General features: G+C 33.9%; 7 protein-coding genes across 7 annotated transcripts; 5 read left to right on the top strand and 2 right to left on the bottom strand.

Annotated features, from left to right (window-relative positions):
• The first annotated feature begins 919 nt into the window (after nt 1–919).
• On the top strand, nt 920–4707 carry LOC107194069 (E3 ubiquitin-protein ligase Topors-like). Its single transcript, XM_015583635.1, has 7 exons — nt 920–988; nt 1938–2367; nt 2443–2676; nt 2744–3015; nt 3100–3258; nt 3334–3547; nt 3641–4707. The coding sequence occupies exons 2-7, from the start codon at nt 1979–1981 to the stop codon at nt 4677–4679; spliced, it is 2307 nt and encodes a 768-aa protein (XP_015439121.1). The 5' UTR covers nt 920–988; nt 1938–1978; the 3' UTR covers nt 4680–4707.
• A 938-nt stretch (nt 4708–5645) lies between these two features.
• LOC107194105 (probable dimethyladenosine transferase) lies at nt 5646–7065 on the bottom strand. Its single transcript, XM_015583672.1, has 5 exons — nt 7002–7065; nt 6477–6843; nt 6009–6354; nt 5826–5932; nt 5646–5744 (listed from the first exon to the last, which is right to left on the bottom strand). Exons 1-5 carry the CDS (start codon nt 7057–7059, stop codon nt 5702–5704), a joined length of 921 nt encoding a protein of 306 aa, XP_015439158.1. The 5' UTR covers nt 7060–7065; the 3' UTR covers nt 5646–5701.
• Nucleotides 7066–8083: 1018 nt separating this feature from the next.
• On the top strand, nt 8084–10785 carry LOC107194093 (ras association domain-containing protein 8). Its single transcript, XM_015583658.1, has 9 exons — nt 8084–8253; nt 8339–8449; nt 8675–8983; nt 9060–9419; nt 9498–9659; nt 9730–9846; nt 9919–10058; nt 10137–10444; nt 10512–10785. The coding sequence occupies exons 1-9, from the start codon at nt 8182–8184 to the stop codon at nt 10610–10612; spliced, it is 1680 nt and encodes a 559-aa protein (XP_015439144.1). The 5' UTR covers nt 8084–8181; the 3' UTR covers nt 10613–10785.
• Nucleotides 10786–12018: 1233 nt separating this feature from the next.
• On the top strand, nt 12019–13688 carry LOC107194002 (replication factor C subunit 3). The gene is made up of 5 exons (XM_015583555.1): nt 12019–12240; nt 12369–12506; nt 12611–12776; nt 12843–13161; nt 13253–13688. The coding sequence occupies exons 1-5, from the start codon at nt 12154–12156 to the stop codon at nt 13608–13610; spliced, it is 1068 nt and encodes a 355-aa protein (XP_015439041.1). The 5' UTR covers nt 12019–12153; the 3' UTR covers nt 13611–13688.
• Nucleotides 13689–13727: 39 nt separating this feature from the next.
• LOC107194001 (succinate dehydrogenase cytochrome b560 subunit, mitochondrial-like) lies at nt 13728–14906 on the bottom strand. The gene is made up of 5 exons (XM_015583554.1): nt 14813–14906; nt 14678–14734; nt 14307–14506; nt 14070–14212; nt 13728–13964 (listed from the first exon to the last, which is right to left on the bottom strand). The coding sequence occupies exons 1-5, from the start codon at nt 14830–14832 to the stop codon at nt 13860–13862; spliced, it is 525 nt and encodes a 174-aa protein (XP_015439040.1). The 5' UTR covers nt 14833–14906; the 3' UTR covers nt 13728–13859.
• A 263-nt stretch (nt 14907–15169) lies between these two features.
• On the top strand, nt 15170–17014 carry LOC107194031 (prohibitin-2). Its single transcript, XM_015583589.1, has 5 exons — nt 15170–15413; nt 15853–16115; nt 16188–16505; nt 16616–16693; nt 16779–17014. The coding sequence occupies exons 1-5, from the start codon at nt 15284–15286 to the stop codon at nt 16884–16886; spliced, it is 897 nt and encodes a 298-aa protein (XP_015439075.1). The 5' UTR covers nt 15170–15283; the 3' UTR covers nt 16887–17014.
• Nucleotides 17015–17912: 898 nt separating this feature from the next.
• LOC107194053 (aspartate--tRNA ligase, cytoplasmic) lies at nt 17913–20767 on the top strand. The gene is made up of 12 exons (XM_015583618.1): nt 17913–17971; nt 18310–18347; nt 18416–18500; nt 18575–18758; nt 18829–18931; nt 18991–19312; nt 19379–19550; nt 19635–19782; nt 19867–20056; nt 20146–20226; nt 20308–20419; nt 20493–20767. The coding sequence occupies exons 2-12, from the start codon at nt 18310–18312 to the stop codon at nt 20654–20656; spliced, it is 1599 nt and encodes a 532-aa protein (XP_015439104.1). The 5' UTR covers nt 17913–17971; the 3' UTR covers nt 20657–20767.
• Nucleotides 20768–21116: the final 349 nt, after the last annotated feature.

Below are 21116 nucleotides of genomic sequence, written 5' to 3'. Positions count from 1 at the left end.
ATAAACGCCGCTTACGACTATTATTCTACAATTTAAACATTTCAAGTTATGTCACAGAATATTCTGTGATTATGTGTTGCAATGTTGGCTGCATCCTTCTTTTTTCATTGCCATGAACTTAGCTCATTCAATCAAGTAACTTAACAGATATTACCACTAGATTTTACTTATTGTTACTTATTTACAGAAACTTTAAAAACGCTGTAATATAATGAAATCATTAACGATATCAACAATTATTGTTAATAAAGAGATCGAATAGATGCAGAAATTGAATAAATATTTGCGATTTCGATAGACTGTTAGTATATGCTTTGCATTATTCGTTCAGATTATAAACGACTGGTTAAGTAAAATCACATGATCTGACCAGGGATGTAACTATGTACTTCAATTCCAAGATCAATATTTTTAAATTGGATTGAAATGATAATTGAGTCATGATAGTCAACATTAAAATCAAAAATCGGAGACCCAGTCTGTTTGTAAGTTTTATTGAGAACACAATGTGTTTAATAAAATTTTCTTATTGCTGTATTAAAATGCATAAACCTTGAATAATTTTTAACTACCAAAATTATTATATCCACAAAAGCCATAAGCTATTCAACCTATTGAATACTCAGACTCTCACAGATCAAGTTTATTTGAAATAAAACAGTATTTTGATACACCAATACATAATTGTTTCAAGAATAGGTTTTAGAATAGGATGGCACGCTCCTGAACAACATCAGATCCTTTTTTAATCCAAATGAGCATCAGTTCTAGTAAATCCTAGGAATGTTTATTGGGCGGTAGCACTGACAATCATTCTTACCTTCGTTAGTATCTGTCTCACTCATGGTATTATGCTATGCCAGTTTCCGCTTTGTGATCATGGACTTTTATAAGACTGCTCGTTCTCAAAAAAGATAGCTTCGCCGAGACGGTAATTATTTTACCTAACTGAAGCTGGCTATCTGGCTCTACTCCAGATTTCTTAAAGGTAAGATATTATGTCCGTCGAGTTGCATGATTTATGGAAAAAATAGTGACATCGATAATCAATAACAAGTTGAATAAAATGGAAACATACCGATTATCAAACAGCTTTACGACGCCTTCTTTCTCCTCTGTGTGACGTATCTTGTTCTTTTTTTCCTTTTCAACGAAAAGAAGCTTTGGAAAGCAAGGCTCGATTCTCCATTTTTCTTATCAGAGTAGGTCCAAGGAAGTTCGATTTCTTAACTTGTTTCACGAATATGACAGATCGACCTCGTCGAAAACGTAAATAGCATCGTCTATATTTTCCTCCATATATGCATTGAGTACTATTTCATTCACATCGTCCGAAGACACTTTTTTCTAACCATCGCTACGCTTGTTTTTTATAATGCTTTTTACGCCACTTGTACAAGCTTAGCTGGTTAATTGTTTCGTTTTGCGTGTTATCATTTACCTTGAGTTGAACACCTCAGTTGTGTTCAATTAAATAATTCGATACTTTATTCCTTGACTTTATCAACATTATTATTTTGTTAAATATTGAGATAAAGTAATATTAAAAAATAAAAGTGGAGTACACATATCTATATATGTATATACATATATATATATATATACATATATATACATATATAAGAATTATCTTACTCAATCTTGTGTAAAGATAAAGTTAATAAACTATGCTGTTACCAGGATTAATAAAAAGATTATACCACCAGTTTATCAAATATAAATTACATTGTAAATAATAATACTGTCATCACCTGAATTGCAGTAGTTAAATTAGAGGGGTATTAGTTATGAAAATTAATTAAGTTTTTACATAATTACCAATATCATTAACAACACAACTAATTGAGAAACATTGCATTTATGAACTTATTTAATACCTAGAAATATAAACTATTTGAGTACACCATTGTAATGAAGTGTTATGTAATATGTTCTAGGATAAATTCTTTTAATGGAAGCACGAATACATTGACTCATAATGGAGGGTCCATTAGAAGTAAAACATTCTGTCCCAGGAGCAGAAGAACCCATCAAGTCTGAAGCACCTGTGCAGAATCCAGATAGTAGTGATAGAAGTGATGGGGCTGTGTCACCACCTCCGAATTGTAGTATTTGTTTAGGCAAGCTAGTGAATACATCATTCACGGATAGTTGCCTTCATCAGTTTTGTTTCACGTGTCTGCTTCAATGGTCAAAGATAAAAACAGAATGTCCTCTGTGTAAGCAGACCTTCAAATCAATCATACACAATGTTAGATCAGAAGAAGATTACGATCAGTATCATGTGCCTAGAGAATTGGCTACTCTGGATATTAATTTTGATCTGGGGCATGCAGTGGACATCCCTGCGCATCGTATTCATTATAGGTATTACATAAAACCATGTTTCTAACTAACCTTTACAACATGATCCCAAGTGAATCATTTCGATCAATCGTTTAGAACAACTATGACAGGACATCATCGACGGCCACACGAAGTAGTGCTCAATCCAGAACAAGTCGCGAGGAGAGAACAATTGCCAAGCATAGCGCCCCAGGTCCCTATGGGAGAACGTTTACGTAGACGAGCAAACCCAGCCGATTATCGTCGTAGCATTTATAGACATGGAATTTGGGCCACAGCATTGCCTGATGTATTTGGCCGTTTTCGTGATTGTAGCGCAGAATACTATCGGTTAGCGTCTGCCCCCATATTTTTCCGGAAAATCATTGTGCATGGTATAACTGTGCTTTGTTTACAGGAGAGAGCCAAGGGAGTTAAATCGCCTGATTCCCTGGTTAAATAGGGAATTACAAGTGTTACTTAATAACAATGCACCGCATGTTGCGTACGTGTTGAGAGTTATATTGGAAGCCCTTAGTCAGTATGACATTAGGAGCCCGGAATTTCGAGATTTAGTGCGTCCTTATTTCGGAAATTTCACTGATCACTTTGTTCACGAGCTACTGAACTATGCACGAACTAACTTCGATTTAGTTGGGTACGATCAGTCCGTGACCTATTTGCCCCAAGGTATTTAATCACGATTATTTCTATCTTATTATATATATATAATACCTAATATGTTTTATATAAAGTTAATAACGCGTCTTTTAGGATTGTCAAATGAATATGTATCGAATATTGTTTCACCCGCGTCCAGCAGTAGTAGTATTAGTTCTGATGATTCGGATGTCCGAGTTCTTGACGAAGCAATAGATCTTAGAATGAATGCCGTAGCACCCAGTACAGGACCCCATACAATAAATGTGCCTGGTAAATTTCAATCCCGTCAAACAGTACCATTGTGCGCGAATTAAGAATACAATTTAAAACACTACTGTTTAACAGGCCCAAGTACTGTAGGACAAATGTTCCAACTGGATATTTCATACAGTGTACCGGACGTTCTAACGATTTCCTCCGATTTCTCCTCGTCCGAGAATGATTGCGAAGTGATTGGTTACGTGAAACCTCGCCACGAAAGAACACCGGAAATCATAGAAATAGTATCATCGGACCCTGACGAATTAAACGTCTCTCAAGCAACGAACGATAATGCACAGTAAGTAAATAGTACGTCATGCATACTCCGCTTTAAAAAAAAAACTTACTAAAATGAATCCTCGATATGAACATGGTTTAATGTTTCTATCAGGTCTTCCACGTCTGGTTTTTATGGAGACAGTTCGATTCAACCGAGTACATCCCATACCGTAAAGAAAAGAAGCTTCACGTCGTCGTCCACAGAAAGTGATTCCGATTCAGACAGCGACTACGCGTGTAGAAGAAGCAGAAAGTATCAAAGTCGCTCCAGAAAATCAAAAAGAAGTACAACCACCAAAAAGCGCAATCGTTCAGGGGAAACTAGAGCTCGGAATCGGATTAGAAATTTGTCTAGTTCCGATGATAGCGACTTCAGGAAAAGAGTGCCACGTAGAACTTCGCGCGCGATAAAAAAGAGATTAAGCTCTAGTAGTGACTCGGACTCTCACGAGATCGAGTCGAAAACAGTAGACGATAAGAAATCGAGAACTTCACAATATTCTACGAAAGGCGCTGTACGTGTTCGTAAGGACTTAATTAAGAAAGAGAATCGGTACTCTGACGACGAATCGTACAGCAGCGACAGCAGCAGCGAGTCTGAGGACGATATAGGTAACGGAAAATGTCGTACCTTGCGAAGATCGAAGAGGAAATACACCACTAGCTCCAGTGATTTCGACACGGTTAGAAGTGAAAAAGTGACTAGAACCAGAGTAAAATCTAAACAACCAGTGGACACGAAGGATTCTCATCGGAAGGAAATTAGGCACAAGAATGAACGGCAGTCTATATCGAGAAGTAGCAGCACATCATCCTCCTATACGTCTCCGAAAGAGAAAAGAATTTGTTCTAGGCGACGTGAGTCGCAGCGAGATGTTAGCGACGGGGATAGCAATTCGAACAGAGATATATCAAGAAAGGAACGCAGCTTGTTGAAATCGAAGTCGAAAGCAATTCTGAGCAGTACAGAGTCTGACGATGATCGTTGCCGGTCCCATAGTCAGTGTAGTAATTATTCGAGTAAATCATACACGCATAAGAAGAAATCGAAGCACAAAGACAGGCACAAAAGCAAAAAGAGAAAACGATCTAACAGTAGGACGTATAGCTCATCCATACGATCGCGATTAACACGACGACATCCAATTTAAAGATTCATATGTGCACGGCATTGAAACATTCCGGTTCGAAAAATGATTCAAATAGATGAAAAGTAAAAAAAGAAAACAGGAACTGAGCTCCTGAGAGATTTTAGGAGCCGTAGTAGATCTCAGGGTAACGCCAAATCAAAATCGATGGTATCACCGAGAATGCATTTAATCGTTGATTAACACAAGAACGGAGAAATATGTTACTACCGAATAACACTTTGATTGAACACAAAATTTATACTGGTGGTTTTTCTAAACAATCAGGCGTGCAACGATGAGGCATGATGAACAAGTTCTTTCGGAGTTTAGAAATGATATTCTGTATGAGAAGATAACAGGACTTTCTAAGCAGAAACGTCCTGCATTATACAAAAATATGCATTCGTATTGTTTCATTCCTTTGCTCTTTAAAACAAAAATGGCTTCCACTTCCGTTTTAAGAATAATGTATGAAGAGTCTGTATAAAAGTTCCAGAATTGATAGTTTTTCCCTGTTTATAATTCTTTCTTCGATGTAAATCGGTTGAATGAAAAAGGTAACCCGATACAACGTTACAATTTCGGATAATACGTGAAAAAGACCACGTATATTCTATACACGAGACGAATCAGAGATATAATTATTTCACCATTATCTTCATTATTGTACAATAAACTTGGGTATACTTCTTTACGATCTTAATTCCCAAAGAATGTTTGTAAATATACATGTATCTTATAAACAAATAATTTAATTAAAATGTTTACACAAATATAATTTTTTGTAAAGCAGGTAAACCTAGAAATGTTATATGTATAATACATGTTATACGTAAATCATAAAGTAACTGGTTTGTAACAAGTAATACTGATTTTCCCTGCTTTCCGAGAATAATTACACAGTCCTATAATTGACTTTGAACATAAGTCTTCGCATTTTCATGTTTGACAAATATTTATTACTCCGATTTTTTCTAACTGTCGCGATGCATTTTTTATTAATACATAGTTTACATCTGTTTTCACATGGTACAACATTTGAATTATGTAAAATGCACTCCTTCTGCATTAAAAGCATGTAGAAGACTAAAATAAAAACTTTGTTATCAAACTGAGAATAGACGACAATGAACGACATGATAAATATAAACACAATATTGGTCATACCTGATAAAGTCATCTATGTCCATGGTTCGAGCACGTTTATTCGCAAATTCGATCTTTTGTAAAATATTATTCACCATCTCCTTAATGTCAAATCCTTCTGGCATTGCCTGGATATTGTAGGAAAAAAGTATTTAAGTATCCAAAAGTTACTAGTCTTGACCATGTCTCTACGATACTAATTACCTTGTTATGGAGGCTACAATGTAGTTTAAAATTTTTCTCCAGCATTGTCAACACTGTAGTCTGCTTAAATGCTGCAGAAAGAGTCTTATTTTTTCTGACAAACGCGATTCTTGTCAAACCATCCCATTCCTGATAATTAATGGGAGGTGGTGGATTGCGTGGTTCTAGTCTAACAACATTTGATTCTACTTTTGGTGGTGGTCTAAAATTATTCTTTCCTACTTTCATTAGCATATCTACTCTTGCCAACAGCTGTGTATTTATACTCAAACGACAATACAATTTGTCTCCTGGTTTAGCCACCAAACGTTCTGCAAATTCTCTTTGAAACATAAGCACGGCACATCTGTAGAAAATAATGTGCTAATCAACTCCATTTCCTCTTGTGTCTCCTGCATGTTAAAAATTGGCACATTGCTTTTAAACCTAGTTACTTCATGCCTCTTCATCAATTGTGTTATGAATTACCTAAATAGTGGTCTGTGTAAAAGTAGTTTGAACACCAAGGGAGATGATATCTGATATGGTATATTGGCAACACACAAATCGAAAAATGGTAATTCTGTCTTTAAAACATCCCCTATCATAATCTGTAATTTTGCCTGGTATGGAGTACCTTGTACACGTTTCTGTAATTCAGCTACCATTCTTGGGTCTACTTCACAGGCTATAACTTTCTTGGCTTTATCTAAGAGTTTCACTGTCATGTTACCAGTACCAGGACCAATTTCCAATACAACATCTGTCGGTCTGACTGCAGCCTTCTCCACCATATTTTGAATTACGAGTGGATTTTTCAAAATATGCTGACCGATATCCGTATTAAACATAATACCTATGATATGAATAAATATATTCATATTATACCTAACAGTACGTGTGTTTACTCATACAACTTAATACGCAGTGTTATTTTAAAAGCATAAATGTTACATTAACTATTGAAAAATAATCTATTTTTTTTTATTATAAGATATTAAAAATATGTTGTACCCTGCTTTGCAACATCCTTGTGCACGCGGAATTGTTTCTGCGCGCGAACTTTCGGCATTTTGTTCGTACTGTTGCTATTCTCTTTCCAATATATTTGAAAACAATAATAAAAGAAATTACACAAGAATTATCACGTGTCGACAGTCCACATGGTAAACAACAGTAAACAAACTTAAATCATGTATTAAGTAGATCGTAATATGAAGGATTTAATACATTTTTTTTGTCAACGTTTCCAGCTCCCTCTAATGCAGCAAGCAACGGTGAAATTCCGAACTCCCTAATTAAATATTTTTTTAGTGGTGCAAGATGTGCAAGATTATTTCTTGTAATTAATCACATTTGTCAATATGTAATTAAATATTAATAAAAACAGCAGAGGGAACAATTGTTCATATATATGCAGTATCACACCAAGGGAGTTTAATAGACAATCCAAGATCAGTGACAAAAATATTAGTTGCAATCAGTTGTAATTTACGTGTTTTTCTCTATTTTTCAAAGTGCATTATCATAGCTATGATATATGCTAGCATATAATATTATATATGTCCTATGTGGATTATCTACCATTGAATATCACGGCATAAGAGAGAGCTCTTATTGCCAATGGTGCCTTTTGGATTGGCGGAGTAGGGTGAACAACTATTTTCACTACCAATGTAGTAAATACCTTCAATTGCAACCGCTTCTTGTTAATCTCATATTATTGTTAAAATAAAATGAATAGCTTCTGAATTTATAAAATACCCCGATTCGGACATAGAATGCAATTGCGCTCAATACAAGTACACAATGATTGGTCCTTTGTAATTACAGAAGCGTGACGCTTTGACAAAGCTGCGTAACACTGCTATCACAGCAAGTTAGAGAAAAGCGTTTGCCTGTCTTCTGTGTTATCATGGACGTAAATCTGTCATTTTGATAATTACACGTTACAGGTTAAATGAAACGTATTTTACCACATCGCTTGTCAAACATTTAAGAGGATCGTTCTCCGACGAAATTTAAAAGCAATCATTGGGAAAACGCACGTAGAAATCAATGATTTTCTTTGTATAAAAATTGTTCGTATATACGATACAATTTATATCCTAGCCTGATGAGTGGTTTGATACGTTTTAGTATCAAGATTTTGCAATGCAAAGGCTCAATCTTGCGATTATAAATTGGTGACGTTATGGAGCTGAAAGTATGGGTAGAGGGTATACAGCGTATTGTATGTGGTGTTACAGAAACCACTACATGTCAGGTTGGTATTGCACACCTAAATCTTTTATCATTACAGTAAATTGTACATTGTATATAATTACATATAATGTCTAATTCATTTGTAGGATGTAGTATATGCTCTTGCCCATGCTACAGGACAAACAGGTAGATTTACTTTGGTGGAAAGATGGAGGTCAAATGAGCGTCTCTTAGCTCCTTATGAAAATCCTCTGAAGGTAACAATATATAGAATTAATTGTTTACTTTATCTATGGGTCCAAGAACCTTCCACTTTATAACTTCTTGTAAATAAGTTTTTTTTACATCTCTTACACAAGTGTCTTGTATTTTTAATTCTAATGGTTGTCCATAATGTACCCACGAATAAAATATTAAAGAGGTAATTGTTAACATTCGTGCAATCGCTAATTTTATGATAAACAATTATTTTTTTTTGTAAGATTTTAATGAAATGGGGAGAATATTCGTCAGAAGTACAGCTTATATTAAGGCGCTCCACACCAGACAGCAATAAAGCTCCTAGTTCGTTAGGAACACGTTTGAACCATGGTCCACGTTTAAACGGTGTGGTCAACTCAGCTTTGGAGCATGCCACAACTCCCACTAGTGGCCAGGATGAAACTAAGAACAGCACAACTTCAAATTCCGAATTTGATGATTTCCAAGGGTGTCTTGATAGAAATCGTGACACCAGAAAATCATTAACATTTGGGGGGTTGCATGGAAATGTCATGGAAAATAATACAGAAGTAAATAATTTATATATTATCTTGGACGTTCTAAAAAGTTGATTTATAGTAGTACTCATGTCTTGTCACATTTTAGATTCAGATGGAAAACGTTGCCATAGTTCAACCCACGCCTCATTTAAAAAATAAAGAATTGAACATGAGGAAAAACGTACAAAAGGCGGCACAATCTCCCACTCGTGCTAGCAGCAGCGAAAGTAACACCCATGTATCACAAAAGAAAGTCCGCGAAGTTCCCCCATATAGGGATCCTCCAGGTCCAGCTTCTCCACCATTAAGAACTCTACCACCATACAGGGATCCTCCACCCCCAAACTTAAATAGTCCTGGAAGATCACAGTTTCAGTCTAGTACAAATAGTGGAAGTCCTCATCTTCATAAGGAGGATCAACCATCTTCTAGTAACTCTGTCAAGCTAAAGAGGAACCTCATCCAGGTTTTACAGAAAAAGATTCCCTTTATAACTGTATACATCTATGTATACACAGATTCTTAATCAGTTTTGTATATTTAGGAGTTTCAGGATACGAAGGGACAAACTCAATCTGTCAATCAATTATCTGGTCAAACTCAAAATATGGTCACCGTTGTTTACACTCAACGATACGTTGAACTCATCAGACTAGTCAATAAGCAACGTGATACTATTAATGCACAGCAAGCAGATCTTACTAAAGTATAAAACAAATACAGTCTTTGTTGTAGGTAACAGGTTCATCTAGATTGCACTTAATTAATTGTTCCAGTTTGATGCTGAAATATTATATTGGGAAACTAAGAATAGAGAGCAAATGCATCAGATGGATTATATTTCCCAAGAGGTAAGCCGTATGGAGTCTACTGGTCGTCTCATCGAAGAACAGGCATGTATTTGAATCAAATCGAGATAATTTCTACTAACGTTATACTTGTACTAACATTCACTGTCTTTGCAGTTAAAGGAACTAGCGCATGTAGAAGAGGAGAGTGAAATAGTCAGACAACAGGAGAAAACTTTGAAGTCAGAAATTACTCTGTTAAGATCGAAACTTGCAAACTGTGAAACAGAATTGCTTCAGTGTAAAAATAAAATCAGGTAAAACGGAAATTATAAATATGCTTTCGAAGAATTAAAAATATGATTGTGTATTAATTTTTCCTTTTCGCATTACAGATTAGTTATGGAGGAACTCGCCATAGAACAACACAATATAAGTCGCGAAACAGATGAAAGACAAATAATGGAACGTAAAATCATTAGCGAAGTTGAGCATCTTCAAAATGAGGTAGAACAAGCTAAACGTTCTGCAGAGTTAGCTTCGCAATGTGCAGAATCATTAAAACTTGAAGTAGTAAGTTTGGAGTCGGCCATTGTTGAAAAAAAATTGCAAGTGGAACGACTGGTGGCTGATATGAAAGAAGCTAATTTGCAAAGTCTAGCTGTTGCTTGCCAAGACGAACAAGTCAAGTCATTATTGGAAGGTAGTGAAATATGATTCTGAACACGAACTAAATATTTACTGATTTATTTACCGAACTTATATCTTAGGTGCACATAAGCCTGGCAGTACACGAAAAATGATAGGCTCTCCGAGACAATTAGAGACTGCAGTACCTACCAGCAAAAATCCACACGGTGTCTGGGTATAAGCGTATATTAAGTCAATGTATTTTAATAAGTCAAACATAACAATTTCCGTTCTTAAAACATTTTGTACAGAGATATGTGCTGCGTGCACATTTAGTAAGAACACTGCAAGCAAAGAAAGTATTCTCCTTTTGTATCGTTTATGAACACAATTTATAGCTGTTCGTTTCATTCACTGGCCATATAATTTTCAGAAAGCCTAGTTTTAAGCATTAAATAGTGTTAACTTTAGGTATTATTTATGTATATGAAAGGATTATAGATATCGGATAATACATATATTCAAAATGTTAAAAATTATATATCGTGCGATGCTTTCGCATCATATTTAAGAAAATGTACTTATAAATTGTTACAAGCTGCACGAGACAATTTTACAAGATAATATTCTATATTTTCTATAATCAAAATGATTCTGTGAATTGAAAGCATTTACATACTGGTGCACTATACTGGTAGAATAAATGTAGTACGTTTATTATATGTGTCTTGTACATATCGTTGAAAGTATGTGATAACGGAGTCTGAGAGACATTATCGGAACATTCTAGTTTCCATTTACTTATATTTTTAAGCACATACGAATATGTCTTCTTGACTTTCATTCCAAAATCAAGCTCTATATATTTTATCAAACCGAAACTGATCTTTTACATGAAATGTCAGACTACATTGACTAAGTAAACATCTCCATAATTTTATGTAGTAGAATTATGTAGTAATTTTCATTGTTCTTATACATTCATTGTAAGTGTGCATCCTTAGAAACATATTCACACACTGCCATTATCATTAGTAATAATTTTACAAATCTAATAATTTAGATTACTTTCTGTATAATTTCATTTTTATATAGAACTTGTGTACTTTTTAGTATGTAATCATTTCATTGTGGATAATACTAATCTGTTGCGTACAATGATTTATTGTATCTACCAAAGTGTGTTAGCTTTCGATGGAAAAGCAAGCACTTATTGTATAATGGAATATACAAATAAAAGTCAAGATCGAGTAAAATTAAATATCTGTCCCAATTATTGAATTTTTCAATAACTTATGGTTATTTATGCAACTCTACTTTTTTATAAATTTATTAACAAGAACTTGAAGTAAATAAGATTTTATTTCATTTGTGAGAAGTTTCATTTGATTAACAACAAAATAAGAAATTTACTACACTTTGTTAAATTTCTTTTCTATTGTGTATTTATGATATACAAGAAAATAAAAAAAAAAATATGAAGGATTATTTAATTACATTGAGTACTGCAGTTGACTGCAGTTTCGCGCGCTTTTGAAGTTGTATTTATATACATACAACTGTTTCTGAACAGTAAAGATTGCGAGTATTATTACGATTTATTTCAGCTATTGTAAATGTAAATAATTGAACGAACAATATGTTATTGTGCACGATGTCAACTTTTAATCTATAAATGTGATACATATAACGAGACATTTAAAAATATACAATAATTATATCTGTGAAGTTGTGGAAGGACTAGAACATCGGTGACAACGATTTCAAAATATTTGTGCAAACATGAGTCTTTGGGTAGATAAGTATCGACCAACAACACTCGGAAAATTAGATTACCATAAAGAGCAGGCAGAATACTTAAAAAATATGGTAATTTCATTTGTTGATGCGTGCATAAACAGACAAAGAGGTTATATAAAAAAGCGCCATTATTTGTTGCACTGTTATGTCAATCACTGTAATAGGATATTTATTTAAGCTTTATATTGCAATTACAGGTGCAGAAAGGGGATTTTCCACATTTGCTAGTATATGGTCCACCAGGTGCAGGAAAGAAAACTCGTATAATGTGTATTATAAAAGAATTATATGGAAATGGAGCTGAAAGATTACGGATGGAGACCATGAATTTTGAGGTAAATATATACATTTTTTTATTTATTCCTTTATTCAGCTCCAGGAGATTTGAAATTTTATGTCATTATATTCTATATAAAAATATGTATTTATTATCTGTCAGACACCATCCAAAAAGAAATTAGAAATAACAACAATAAGTAGCAATTATCATATAGAAGTGAATCCTAGTGATGTGGGTATATATGATAGAGTAGTTGTGATGGACTTAATAAAGACAACTGCCCAAACTCATCAAATAGATTCTAGTGGACAAAGGGACTTCAAAGGTACGTATTACTGATTTTAATTCATTGTTAATTAATTCTTTGAGTTCATTTAATATTTTATTTTAGTGGTGCTATTAACTAATCTGGATCAACTTACTAAGGATGCACAGCATGCACTTAGAAGAACAATGGAAAAATATGTTGCCACATGTAGATTAATACTTTGCGCGAATTCAACATCAAGAGTTTTGCCAGCTATCAGATCTCGATGTTTAGAAATTAGGGTACCTGCTCCATCAATATTGGATATCAAAAATATTTTACATTTAGTTTGTAAACGCGAAGGTTTAACTTTACCGGACGAATTAGCAGTTAGATTGGCCGAGACTAGTGGCAGGAATTTGAGACGAGCTTTATTAATGCTTGAAGCTTGCAAAGTTGAACAGTAGGTGCACTCAGACTTGCATGCATCAAGTTTCAAACTTAGGTTCAAAATAAACTGTAAGAATTGATGTCTATAAATTTTTTATTTTTAGGTACCCATTTACTGTAAACCAAAAGATTACAGAACCAGATTGGCAAGTGTATATTAGAAACACGGCAAACATGATGGTCAGCGAGCAAAGCCCAAAAAAACTTCTAGAAATACGAAACAGACTTTACGAGCTACTAACGCATGCTATACCATGCGATTTAATATTTAAGGGACTTTTACAAGAATGCATAAAGAATTGCGATCTCCAATTGAAAATTGAGATTGCAACAGTGGCTGCAGAATATGAACACAAAATGCACAGAGGGTCAAAGGCCATTTTCCATTTAGAGGCATTTGTCGCCCGATTCATGGCAATTTATAAAAAATTCATTGATTCATCTCTCGAGGGTTTCGTGTGATTTTTTTTTATTTGTACACTTAAATGTATCTACTCAAACATAAATAACCTTTTTAAATAAATTATCATACATTTTCCAGATTGTTTAACATTAATCAATTATAAATTAATTGACGATATAGTCAAAAACAATGTGTTCCTTTTAGTTTTAATACAGTTTTCAAAGTGCAAGATACAACTTATTGATCCGCATATACCGATAATTTATAATAGAACTTTTATCACAACTTGACTAGGTCATTATTCAAACTTATAGTGCAGCAAGAAGAACAGCAGAAATTATTGACAATGCACTTACTGTATAGCCAGTGCTATACACTTCTTTAATTGTGAGGAACTTTCCCATATCCCAGGCCTGTAAATTTTACTGTTATAGATGTAAATATTAACTTACACTTGTAAGTAACAGTAATTACTCAAGAGATGCTTGATTATAAAGAATGTATAAATGATACTTTACCAAATGACGAAATCCATTAAATGTGTGGTATGTAGCAGGTAGAGCTAACACAGTTTTTGCTAAGAAAAGAACAGGAGTAGCTAAGTTTAAATCTTGAATCATTTCTATGAGACACGGAATACCTCCAGGAATAACCAATGTCCCTGCAATGACAGTTCGAATCAAACATTTCAACTGAAATTTCTTAGCAAAACATTCTTATTTCTATGTTGATTAGTTGAAAAATCATAAGCTTACCTAAACCAAGTGCCACAGCATAAGTTGATAATATAATACCCGTTGTGCGATGTGACACTGAGAGGACGGAAGTTAATTGAAGTTGATAAATGGTCAAATGTGGTGACATAGGCCGCTTGAGGCGCATATTCTTCTCATCATGAGATTCACAAACTATGCTTCCAGCACACAACGGTTTCGAGACAGCAACATTGAGTGAGCTAAGTGACGTTTCAAGAAAACAAAATATTAATTGCTGAGAATCAGTTAGAAAGAAAGTGAAGATTTATTTGCTTGAAAATATGAATTGTAAGAGATTTGGTTTATCTTAACTAAAAGTCAATTGACACTGAACTGAAACATAGGAGGTTATATATTATATAACATGTCACCTGCAGGTGTATAAATGTCGAAATTTCCGAAGATCGATGGCTCGTCGGCAGAACAACCTAAAAATAATTAATTTATTCCGTGAATATTATTAATTATAACGAAATACGATACAGAATTAAGCGGTATTTGAATACCTCGTATAACAGAGCGCCATGTTTTTTGTGAATGCCAGTGAATGCTCTGTATCCCTGATTGTAAGTTATGTCTTATGTCAACACACTTTACGGATGATAAATAAGTTAGTCTTTTATTATACCTGTATTTATTAAATAGGTTTTCGAAAGATAATAATCAAATCAGATAAATGAATTTATCTGATATCAAAAATATACGCTAATTATAAAATATTTGTTCCTTGAAAATGGGGCTGCATGGTAATTGAGTTACATATAAAGTCGCCTTGGTATCGTCTGTTATTAATAGAAACTGCCACTAGTATTTTCTCTTTAATGTAATGATGTAAACGCTGCATAGGTTTCTTCCATATTCGATCGAAGAATCAGACCCTCGGCTTTGCAACTTTGATCTTGACCACGTTAGAAGTACAGTTTGCCGAGGATCATCGGTCTTTACTTTGGTGCAGTGATACTTAATTTCTATTGACAATGGCGCAGAATAAACTAAATGAGTTTGCAACACGTTTCGCCAAAAATCCAAATGGATTTTCCCTTGGAGCTAAATTCCTTGCGGCAGCCGGCGTGGCGGTTTACGGCGTTACGAAAGCTATGTACACAGGTTACTTTGTTTTTTACATTCTATCACGATATTTTGTTTGTAATTGTTAGTAAAAATAATGCGAAAATGTATTTTCTGTAAGCAAACATAACATTTTTCTATCTCATCTTCAACTTTACGCTTTGTCAAATGGCAGAAGCCGGATTAACCTTAGCAACACACTATACGATCTCTGTGATCCCATGAAAAAAAAGTTTCGTATAATTGAATAAAGAAATGCAATGAAGTAATAAGTTCAGTCGATTCAAATATACGTTGGAATCAACTATAGATACATAAGTGCTTCCATGTCCCTTAAAAGGAATATACATTTTCTTGCTGTATTTCATAAGATAATATTTTTGGTAATAAGAAATTGAAGTCTGTTAGACTCCAAGGTAATGAAAACCATAGAAAAAATATGTGTATAGTTCAAACTAAAATCTTTGTTTTGTTGTAGTGGAAGCTGGACACAGAGCAATCATATTTTCTCGTTTGGGAGGTATTCAGGATGATATAATGACTGAGGGTCTTCATTTCCGCATACCATGGTTCCATTATCCAATTATTTACGATATTAGAAGCAGACCCAGGAAAATATCCTCTCCCACAGGATCTAAAGACTTACAAATGATCAATATTTCTCTTCGTGTACTTTCTCGACCTGATGCATTGACATTACCTGTAATGTACCGTCAATTAGGTCTTGATTATGATGAGAAGGTTGGTGTGAATTTTAATATAATATTGCCACAATAGAGTTATTCTGTAATAATAGTATTAATTATGTTTTAGGTCCTTCCAAGCATTTGTAACGAAGTATTAAAGTCGGTTGTAGCTAAGTTTAATGCATCACAGCTTATTACACAAAGACAGCTGGTTTCAAATTTAGTAAGAAAAGAATTAACACAACGTGCTCGTGATTTTAACATTGTACTGGACGATGTATCTATCACTGAATTGAGTTTTGGTAAAGAATACACAGCTGCTGTGGAAGCTAAACAGGTAGCTCAGCAAGAAGCACAAAGAGCAGCTTTCGTTGTAGAAAGAGCAAAACAAGAGAGACAGCAGAAAATTGTCCAAGCAGAGGGTGAAGCAGAAGCAGCTAAAATGATATCCTTTAATAATAATAAAAATAATCCTAACTATAGACATACACGATAATAATTATCTTTAGATACAATTACATTTTAAAAAAGAAATAATCCTTAACTCCAGTGCACCTTGGTCTAGCCGTTGGCCAGAATCCTGGTTACCTAAAGCTAAGGAAAATTCGGGCAGCACAGACTATTTCTCGCACAGTAATTATAAAATATTTAATTATTTCTACAATATTAATCAATGAAATTAAGCAATTTTGTTACAAATATAATTTTTCTATTTTAGATCGCTGGATCACAGAATCGCACTTACCTTAGCGGTAATAGCCTAATGTTGAATATTCAAGACCCTTCGTTTGATGATTCATCGGACAAACTTAAAAGTAAGAAATAAAGGCAACGTGAAATTTTCTCACATTTATTCTTTTTCATTATAACAAATGTTATATACAGCATAAGATGATTTCCAATGTTACATATGTAGATACTTACAAAGAGTGTCAATAAGATTCATTTTAGATGTTTGTAGACGCAAACTGTTATTGCACCCATGATTGTTCCTATCATTACGCCCTATGCAACGATGAGGCTCGCTCGCAAATCTCGAGCTCGTGTGTTTTCAGGTCATGAAGGTATGGGCTGGAAAAGCTGGAGCGACACTACGCAAAGCGCGATGAAATCTTTAAAAACCGATCGTCAGTCATCCGTGAAAAACAATGAAAAGCCGTTCATCCAATCTGCACCGGTAACTTCAGAAGAACAAATGTCAGTTCTGTTGGACTCAGCAGACAATGGAGCAAAAATGATAGTTTCTTGAAGTAAAACTCTTAAAATTCGAAGAGATCTTGCGATGCGAGCTCGTCCTTTTTTAAATCCGAATCCTACTTATGATTACTTCTCCTAATGTTTTAATCTGAATCCTATCACCATTAGAACATATGCAAGGTATACATTTCACTATTAGAACTAAAGTTGCAATAATTTTTGAAAAATATATTCATTAAATATTAAGAGCATATACATAAATAAAACTGATTATTTGTTTCTATAATCCTCAATATAAATATAAAATATTTGTGTAAAAATAAATTCATATTTTATTTTTGTATAACATAAAGCACATGCGTACTTTTTCTACAATTTACTCTTTAAAAATACAAGTAGTGAGAAGCATGTAATAACTTTACAGAATAATGTATACGTTCCAAATTAAATGTAATTTTTATTGTTCAAGAATCAATTGAGAATCATCTGTCTATTATAACATCTATGTAACTATATAAGTTTATTAAATTGAGAACATGTTTTTTTTTAGTTGATGACTAATTGTAATCTTTGAGATACTGAGATGTATCTTTTTTTCAAAAACAGTGATGTGTATGTAGCATTTTCATATCTTTGTCTAACTAAGGATGTGCGATGAAGATAAAAGGGCAGATAATTTCTGAATGAACCTCAAAGTTGCACATTGCAGTTTCGGTAAATTTCAAATCAGTGTGTTACAATATATTAGACCACTCTGTTAATTTATGATAAGAATAAATATAATAAATCTCGAGCTGTAGCGATTAATTTTTAAGTTTACGAAAAAATAAAGGTGCGTATAATTAAAATAATAGTGTTTCTAAATCATGATAACGGATTAACCTTTTTCTATAATCCTTTACATATGTATTTTATGCGAAACAATTGTTTATAGTATACTATTATTTGTAAGCATTATATCTATTTATATATCAATGTAATACCACGAGCACTTTACATGTAAAAAAAATTATGTTTCATTGAGATGATATCCTGTTGCATCACTTTTATAGATGGGAGAGGATAAGCCTGTAGACTCGCCTGTAGGAGGGTAAGACGATATTTCTTTGGGACTTTTATACGGTTGACTGATTGTTTAAAGATATATTTTTTCTAAAGAGATGAAATTTCAAAGAAGGCTCTTAAGAAGCAACAGAAGGAGGCTGAGAAAGCAGCGAAGAAAGCTGAACGTAAAGCACAGACTGTAAGTTAATTCTTAGTCCCCTTTTTCATTATATACATTTCATTTTAAAATATACTTTTGAATCAATAATCTAGCAAGCACAACAAGAGGCCAATCAAGAAGAGGATGTATCAGTTGGAAAATATGGGGACACAGGATTAATACAGAGTAAAGAAAAACATGCAGAGAGAAAATTTACTGAAGTTAAAAATTTGACTGCAACGTTGGAAAATGAAATTGTGTGGTTAAGAGGACGTTTGCATACTAGTCGTGCCAAAGGTATACAGTTTTACACAAAAAACAAAAAAAGACTATTTAATGCATTGTACATCTATGTATTTTATTATAGGCAAACAGTGCTTTATTGTTTTAAGACAGCAGTCGCACACAGTGCAAGGATTAGCTGCAGTGAATGAAAAAATTAGCAAGCAGATGATCAAATTCATATCAAAGTATGTTATCGGCATGAGTTGCTAACTTTTTTTTTACATTTAACGCAATAATTTTGTAGCATTACCAAAGAGTCCATTGTGGATGTAGAGGCAGTTGTAAAGCGTGTTCCTTCGAAAATTGAATCCTGTACACAGAAGGATGTGGAGGTTCACGTTGAAAAAATATTTGTAATAAGTGCTGCAAAGCCACAGTTACCATTACAAATTGAGGATGCCTCAAGACCTATGGCAGAAGCAGATGACAATACTCTTAATATAAAAGTGAATCAGGACACCAGATTAGACAACAGAGTTTTAGATCTAAGGACTCCAGCCAATCAGGCTATATACAGGGTTGAAGCAGCAGTTTGTAAATTATTCAGAGACATTCTTACAAATAAAGTAAGTTGTCACTGAAATGGTTGAATATAAGTACAACGAATGACTTAGTTAATGTTTTGTGTATAGGGTTTTGTTGAAATCCATACACCGAAAATTATATCCGCTGCTAGCGAAGGTGGTGCGAATGTGTTTACAGTGTCGTACTTTAAAGGAAGCGCTTACCTAGCTCAGTCCCCTCAGCTTTATAAACAAATGGCAATAGCTGCGGATTTTGATAAAGTCTTTACTATTGGAGCAGGTATTCTAATACTTAGAAACTTAATCGATTAATTGAGTGTCCTATAAATTACATTGATATTTATCACATATAACAATTAATTAGTTTTTAGAGCTGAAGATTCTAATACACACAGACACTTGACAGAATTTGTTGGTCTTGACTTGGAAATGGCATTTAAGTATCACTATCATGAAGTAGTAGATACTATAGGACAAATGTTTACAGAGATGTTTAAAGGTCTTCGTGATAAGTTAGTAATAATGTTTGGTATAAAAATAAAATAGTTTCGTCTCCCCATGCTCTCTATAAATGCGATTTTAATCTATAATTTCAGTTACGCTGCTGAAATTGAGGCTGTACGCCAGCAGTACAATGTAGAACCTTTCACATTCTTAGATCCGCCTCTGAAATTAGAATTTAGCGACGCGATCGAATTATTGAAGGAAGCTGGAACAACTTTGGGTGAAGAAGACGATTTGTCTACACCCGATGAGAAACTGTTGGGTAAACTTGTAAAAGCAAAGGTAAGTTTTATTGTACAAGGTGTTTCTTGATATCTATATAAAACTTCAAGAATGAATGACCACTCTTCTTTTTTAACTTTTGTTTTTAGTATGACACAGATTTCTATATTTTGGATAAGTATCCCCTGGCAGTAAGACCTTTCTATACAATGCCAGATCCAAACAATTCTGTAAGTTCATATAATTTATTATTCGGATTATTGTTATTATTCTAGTAGTTTGTCGAACATGTATTATAATATCGTTTACAGAAAGCGTCGAACTCTTACGACATGTTTATGCGTGGCGAGGAAATCATTTCCGGTGCGCAACGTATCCATGATCCTGACCTTCTTATAGAACGTGCTAAACATCATGAAATTGGTTGGTGTACTTAACTTTTAACTTCTTCGTTCCTACATATTTTCAGTCGATTATCATTGTATTAATATTTTAGATATAGAAAAGATCAAAGCATATATCGACGCGTTCAGGTACGGTTGCCCTCCTCATGCTGGTGGCGGAATCGGAATGGAGCGTGTTGTAATGTTGTATCTTGGTTTAGATAATATCAGGAAAGTCTCAATGTTCCCTCGTGATCCCAAACGTCTTACGCCATAAATATTAAGATTTTTACTGCTGCATAATCTTATATATGTACGAAAACGCTCTGTGTAACTGTGAAAGTGGTTAGTAAATTCGATCCACTTTGCAATAAAAGGAAATCAGTAAATAAAAAATTTTAAATACGCGTTTAGATTAGTTAGACTTATTATCTGTACAATGCCTTTTAATGATTTTTTTTTATTCTGTTACCGGTCATTCATAATGACGATTGGTAAATCATTGTACAAAATACGATTTAAGAATAAAGACACGCTGATTTCTTTTATATTTTATTCGAATAAGCCGCGTTTACGGATAAACTTTCATAGATGTCGCTGTTGTTTCGCACGGAAGAAAAGTCTTGTCAAAACAAGAACAAGTGCCTTCAAATGCAGACTTTTAAATTTTGCATGTGACACAGATTGAAATAATAATAAGTAATCGTAGAAAGTATTATAATAACACTGATAACATT

The sequence above is a fragment of the Dufourea novaeangliae genome, unplaced genomic scaffold (genome assembly GCF_001272555.1).
Source record: "Dufourea novaeangliae isolate 0120121106 unplaced genomic scaffold, ASM127255v1 scaffold21, whole genome shotgun sequence".
NCBI classification, from domain to species: Eukaryota; Metazoa; Arthropoda; class Insecta; order Hymenoptera; family Halictidae; genus Dufourea; species Dufourea novaeangliae.
This window is presented reverse-complemented; position numbering and strand designations above follow the sequence as displayed.